At 37.8% G+C, this 6,532-nt stretch overlaps 1 protein-coding gene across 1 annotated transcript in view; it reads right to left on the bottom strand.

The window, feature by feature from the left end:
- Positions 1-314: 314 nt before the first annotated feature.
- The window catches only part of HMGCR (3-hydroxy-3-methylglutaryl-CoA reductase), a 19,499-nt gene continuing 13,281 nt past the window's right edge, over positions 315-6,532 (bottom strand). The window contains exons 11-19 of the mRNA XM_007943350.2: positions 6,079-6,273; positions 5,475-5,633; positions 5,147-5,304; positions 4,296-4,401; positions 2,039-2,209; positions 1,578-1,718; positions 1,329-1,487; positions 801-955; positions 315-369 (exon numbers count right to left, since the gene is read on the bottom strand). Coding sequence (XP_007941541.1) covers positions 315-369; positions 801-955; positions 1,329-1,487; positions 1,578-1,718; positions 2,039-2,209; positions 4,296-4,401; positions 5,147-5,304; positions 5,475-5,633; positions 6,079-6,273 — 1,299 coding nt within the window. The remainder of the gene's footprint in view (positions 370-800; positions 956-1,328; positions 1,488-1,577; positions 1,719-2,038; positions 2,210-4,295; positions 4,402-5,146; positions 5,305-5,474; positions 5,634-6,078; positions 6,274-6,532) is intronic.

Below are 6,532 nucleotides of genomic sequence, written 5' to 3'. Positions count from 1 at the left end.
CTTTGCCCAGCTTGTGTTCTCTTGCAGAAGTAAGCTGTAGATTACCATCTGTGACGCTTTAAAGCACAGTAATATCCACGTTGAGATCGTTCAAGAAACAAAGCACGTAAAGACTGAAGTGTTTTCAGATCTGAGGGCTGTCACGGGAAGGAGGACCTCAGACCTCTCTGAAAGATCCCAAAACCAAGCAGTTGTCTCACTGATCATGCCTATTCATCCTCAACAAATACTGCATTGAGCTTTTTAATTCACAGATTTTATGTTAGTCCTTTAGAACCAAGTGCCCACGTGTCAGTTCGGAAGAGTTGAGCTATTCAAGCTGTTTTCTTTGTGCAAGTTCCTTGGAGGTCTTGTAAATTTATCTTTGACCTGTAGCAGAAGACGACAAAGCAGTGATAGGTAAGATATCAGCAACAGAGTTTGAAGTTCACACTATTTATCTGAATAAGCTTTTATACTGCATACTTAAAAAAAGAAAAAAAAAAAAACTGTAGGCAAACTTCAAGATACTGTAGATTTGGTTCCAGACCACCATGATAAAGCAAGTATTTTGGTTCACAGTACATATAGAAGTTATGTTTACAATATATTGTAGTCTGTTGAGTGTGCAGCAACATTATAAAAAAGTGTGAAATATCCTGAGAATTATCAAAATGTGACAGACTAGCTCAACAGTGTCGCCAAAACCTTCAATTTATTAAAAAAAGGCAGTATCTGTGAAGTGCAATAAACTGAAGCACAGTAAAACGAGGTTATGTCTGTAGAGGGAAAACATGTTTACTATGTCTCTTAAATCTTACCTGTTATGAATCATGTGACTTCTGACAAGATGTCCTGCTGCCAGTGCTGCCATCAGTGATAACTCCCCAGCCATTACTGTACCACACACAATTCTGGCAAGCTGCCGGGCATTTTCTCCCGGATTCTCTCTACTTGCCCCTTGAACACCTAACATCTGCAGCCAGAGAGAAACAGCAGGTTTATCCTTAATATCATGCACAACAATTTGGTGCTAATAACTCAACTAAAATAAGAGCAACTACAATGGCATCGGAAGAAAACTAGACTCCACCGAAGTAGTAAATTTACAAGATCTGACAAACAGAACTGTTCAACATATGCTCTCCTCCTCTACTTTCTGAATTTCTTAAATATATGCTAAGCATGCTTATTTGGGCACAATGGATTAGGCTGGTGGGAAATAAAAGCATCAAAAGGTCAGCTGCAACATACTCATGTGAGTGCTATGTGGTGTCAGGTAGAAACAGAATCCCAGGGAATCAGAACTAAGTTTGAGATCATGAAACTCTGTGCCTAATGCTTCGTACCTGCAAACAGGCTTGCTGAGGTAACAGGTTAGTCCCACCACCCACGGTTCCTATTTCTATAGATGGCATGGTACAACTGATATACAAATCTTCATTTGTGGGACCACTTGCTTCCATTAAAGTAATACAGTTTGAGCTACCAACATTCTGTGCTGCATCCTGGGGAAAATAATAAAAAAGAAAAAATATAAAATATACTTCCCTCACTTAGCACCACAGAACAGAAGAGAAGGAGTCTGGAGACCTCACCTGCCCACAAGCGATATAGATAGCAGTTACGATATTGGCAGCATGCGCATTGTAGCCACCTATGCTCCCAGCCATGGCAGAGCCCACCAGATTCTTATTAACGTTCACCTCAATCATGGCTTCTGTCGTAGTCTTCAATACCTAGGAAGCAGAGTTGTGTACGTTTCACTCTGTCCCCCAGGGGATTCAGAGGAGTGTTACCAAGAGCTATCTTTCTGTACTCCCAGAAAACAAGAGAGTTAAGATGTGGCCTGACTTGAAGGCCCTGTCCTCAATAAAGAGAGTAAAGAGTGTGACTGTAATGCCACATACAGACAGATGGGCAAGGTAAGAGAAAAGAGTCATCTTTAATGTAAAATACTCCCACATAATAAGCTTTGATTAAAATGTTAATGCCCCTTTCCCCTATTTTTTAATCTAATGGAAAATTAACAAAATAAAATACACATCTGCTCACTCACTTCTCTGACAACCTTGGCTGGAATGACAGCCTCACAAACAACAGACTTTCCTCTTCCCTCTATCCAATTTATAGCAGCAGGTTTCTTGTCAGTACAATAGTTTCCACTAACTGCTAGAATCTGCATTTCAGGGAAAAACTCGTGAAGTTTTGAAAGTGCTTTCTCTGTACCCTATTAAGAACAACAACAAAAAAAAGCAAGTAAGTTGTTAGTAAGACTCATAAAGTATCTATCATTATAGATCAGAAAGCTTTTATTTGTAGCTATGTATTTATTTCTAATTACAATAATTATGCTTTATAGAAAATGCGCAAAAAAGTAACAGCTGTTTTATTAACCATTAGTGTTACGTTATTTCTCAATTACATGTAGATTCCTAATGTGTTTCTTTCAATAAGAACCAAGTTCTCTGTAGACATTCATGAATAGTAACTAAGAATACAAAAATGAGAATGCACATATTAAAAAATAATCAGTGAAAATATAAGAAAAAATCATTCGTCACTGAGAACTAACTCTATCCATTTCAACATGTTTTAAATTCCATCTTCCATTCATTAAAACGTTACCTAAAACCACAAATTACCAAGCCAAAACATAGAAGTAGTTGTTAAAGTCAGCCTCGACAGCAGTGACAAGTTGTCATGATTTACATCACATAAAATATAAACAAACTTTCCAGTGACTTCCAATTAACTGAAATTAACAATTCATACCTCAATTCTCAAAAACATACTCATCAACACTTTTTAAAGCTTAAGCATTTAATCATTATACTCTCTCTTTACCAATAGTCCTTATGAACAGGTAAATGACAAAATAAACTGTTAGCCTGACTAGCCAACTATCTATCTCATTCTGTTGTCAGTGAAGGAGATGCAGATAGTCATTTCATAACAAATAAAAAGCTCAACTGATTTTAATGTTTTATATTCTATCTATAGATAACCGAATATGAGCAGAATAAAATGCAGGCCATATACAATCTTCTTAGATGTAAGTAAAGAGACCATTACATGAACAATAGCTGGCCTCTTAAATTAAAAAATAAACAAAACAAACAAACCAGTTGTCACTGAATCAATTCCAATTCATGGTGACCTCAAGTGTATCAGAGTAAAACTGTGCTCCACATGGTTTTCAATGGCTGATTTTTCAGAAGCAGATTACCAAGCCTTTCTTCTGAGGCAATGGGTGGACTCAAACCCCAATGTGTTGGTAAGCAACTGAGTGAAATAACTGACTGTATCAACCAGGGACTCCCGCCTCTTAAATACATGTCCGAAAGTCTCTGGAAGAGGTCAGCTTCAAGGTTTATAGGACAAAATTTCGAAATGTTAACCCTAACACTCTTCTCAACCCTTCTGAGAGGACCCAGAATATACATATAATGCTGTGGTAGTTAAAGTGGCATGTCAACTTGGCTGGACCTGGCTGAGTGGCTGGGCAGCTGATGGTAGTTATTCCCCATGATGAGACTGACAATCAACTCCATGGTGGGATCTAACACAAGGAGCTGAGCAGCTGCCTTAGGGATGTGGTTTGCTTCCTGTATATAAGCAGCAGCTTTGGGAACGGTCTCTAGCTTATGACATGCTTGAACCCTGCATGTAGCTGTGTCATTCTTCAGTAGCCTGCCATGCTCTGCCGACTTTGGAACTTTCAATGGACTTGAATTAATGGCCTGCCATGTGGTTGGTAACATCAGGACTGTGCCATTTTATTTGTCAATCCCGGGCCTGTTAGCCTCTGCAGCCAGTAGCTGCCTGAGTGAAGAGGTGCCTCTAGCTTCAGTGGACCGGGAGCAAGAGGCAGAGATAAAGCTCAAGGTCGAGGGGCTTTCCAGGCTTTCACCCAGCCCCTAAAGCCTGGGACTTTGAACTCGGACTTAAAGCCTCCAAACTGTAAGAGAATAAGCTACTGTTTGTTAAGGCCATCCCTTTTGTGGTATATTCCTGTCAGAGCAGCACTAGGAAACCAGAACAAATGCCAAACCTAAATTAAATATATGAAGTACAAACAATAAATAAATGCCTGATTATGTAACATCAACTAATATCTACTTTTCAATAAAAAAATTCTTCATGAATTGACTATTTGAACAAGTAATATATGTACATGATACTTTATATAGAGGCTATAAAGTAAAAAAAGAGTGCACTCCCACCCATCTCCTGCCACCCAGTTCACCATCTCCTGGGACCACCACTCTTACAAATTCTATATATCCTTTCAGATATAGTCTATCCATGCTCACCTTCGAAATCATGTTCATCCCCATGGCATCACCTGTCCTGGACTGGAAACGAATATAAAGGTTGCGTCCAGCCAGACTTGAATGAATTTTCTGTAGACGTGCAAATCTATTAGCAAAAGATTTATTTTATTTTATTTTTTTAAAGAAGAAAGAAGTTACCTTAAAATCAAGTTCGGTCACCTCATTTTACACAAAAGGGAAAGTCCATGAGATTACTTATTAAGTGCATCATCATCAACTAAATAACCTATTGGGGATACTATGCCAACAGTTTCATTTTTCAGTGCCACAAGAGGGAGCTACAGATAGCCATTTCAACGCAAAATACAATGCAATGCACTGCCAAAAAAACAAACTCACTGCCATCAAGTCGAACCCGACTCACAGCGACCCCTCGAGTTCCCGAGGCAGTATCACTACAAAAGTAGATTGCCCAGCCTTCCTTCTGAGGAGTGGCTGGTGGGTTTGAACCGCCAGCCTTCTGGTTAGCAGTCAAATGCCTTAGGCACTATGCCACTAGCATGAACTATACTAGGGTCTCATTTAATTCATTATTCATCTTTGTTAAATTCAACTTTCTCCATTCAGTAAATCAAGTACACTACTTATATCCTGCTTGGGAAAAATCTTTCTGCTCTAATCAACTGAATAATGCCTTGTAATTCTAAATCAAAACTCCCCTGAGGCAAAGTAACAATCTAATCCAAGTGAGCCTTCTAAAACCAATACACAAACTTACTAGTTTATACTTTTTTTTCCCCTAATTTACCTCTATGGATGTATTCATTTAGATCCACATTCTTATTTTCCCAAACAAGCATTAATATCAGTCATTTAACCCACTTACATACCTACTGGTGCTGTCAAATGCCTCCTTCATCACTGTGAACCCTTCAAGTGTGTCAAGCCAGGCTTTCACTTCTGCAGAGTCACAAGCACGGGGAAGACGTACCACTGGGCCACGAGTCATGCCATCAGCAAGGACTCGGCTGCTGGCACCTCCACCAAGCTATGTAGCATATGGTACAGAAGCACATGTTAACTTTGAGAACACTTCTCCTTGTCCCAAAAGGTGTCTTTGTCCCCAAATCTCTTCTTGTTGCCTTGCCTAATATATATATATATATATATGTATAATAAATATAATTTCTATAAATATAAATAAAAACACCAACTTACACCTATTGCTCTGCAGCCTCTATTAGTGCTGGCCACAAGACAACCTTCTGTTGTTGCCATTGGAACCTGAAATTCTTTCCCATCCAAGCACAGAGGTCCTGCCACTCCAACAGGGATGGGCATATATCCAATAACATTTTCACAACAAGCTCCCGTCACCTAAAAGGTAAAGTCAGGGATTAAATAACAAAATAACAATCTATATTGTAAATACACAGTAACTCATCTCAGACCTCATTATTAATGACTTTCTTCAAACTTAATCATTAAGTATATTTTTCCAAAAATGGTTCTTTAATTTATCCTTTACAAGTATTTAAAATACTAGTATTTGAGTAATGACTGTAAACAACAGCAGAAAGAATATTTAAAATTTAAAAAATATTTAAAATATTTAAAATTACAGCCAAGAAAACTCTATGGGACAGTTGTAATCTGTAACATTTGGGGTCTACAGGAGTCATAATTGACATCATAAGCAGAATACAAATACATTAAAATAAAAAGTGAATTACAAAACTATTTACACATCAAAGACTGGTCAAGAAAAAAGATTAAAAAGTTACAAAGCAAACACTCTCTAATAAGAAAACTAATAACCTACCAAGGAATAATTATAGTCCCTGTAAGGTAAATACTGGAGAGAAGAAGGCTCTGGAAGCTTTTTGGAAATTATCTGTCGGCGAATAGATACACCTCGTTCATGGGTTTCCATCAGAGTTTCCAATTTGTAAGCTGGGATATGCTTGGCATTGACTAAGCGGATGACCTCTGCATCACTAAGGAATTTTGCACCTTTCTAAAGAAATGAAAAAAAAAAAGGGAGGGCGAAGGGAAGATGACAACAAAAGATTTAAAGACTCTACTACGTATTAGTCATAATAAATAATTCCTAATTAAAATATAAATCTTTTATAGCATACTGCTGTTTTTTATAAAAACAAGATATACTTGTATAGAAACAATCTAGATGTCCAACAACTGAGGAATGGATAACCAAACTTTGGTACATTCACACAATGGAATACTATGCAATGCTAAAGAATAATGTAGAATCT

Source organism: Orycteropus afer, unplaced genomic scaffold, assembly GCF_000298275.1.
Source record: "Orycteropus afer afer isolate SDZICR_OR568_19922 unplaced genomic scaffold, OryAfe1.0 scaffold00104, whole genome shotgun sequence".
In the NCBI taxonomy this organism is placed as follows: Eukaryota; Metazoa; Chordata; class Mammalia; order Tubulidentata; family Orycteropodidae; genus Orycteropus; species Orycteropus afer.
The sequence above is the reverse complement of the archived record's forward strand: the minus strand, read 5'-3'. Positions and strand labels throughout refer to the sequence as shown.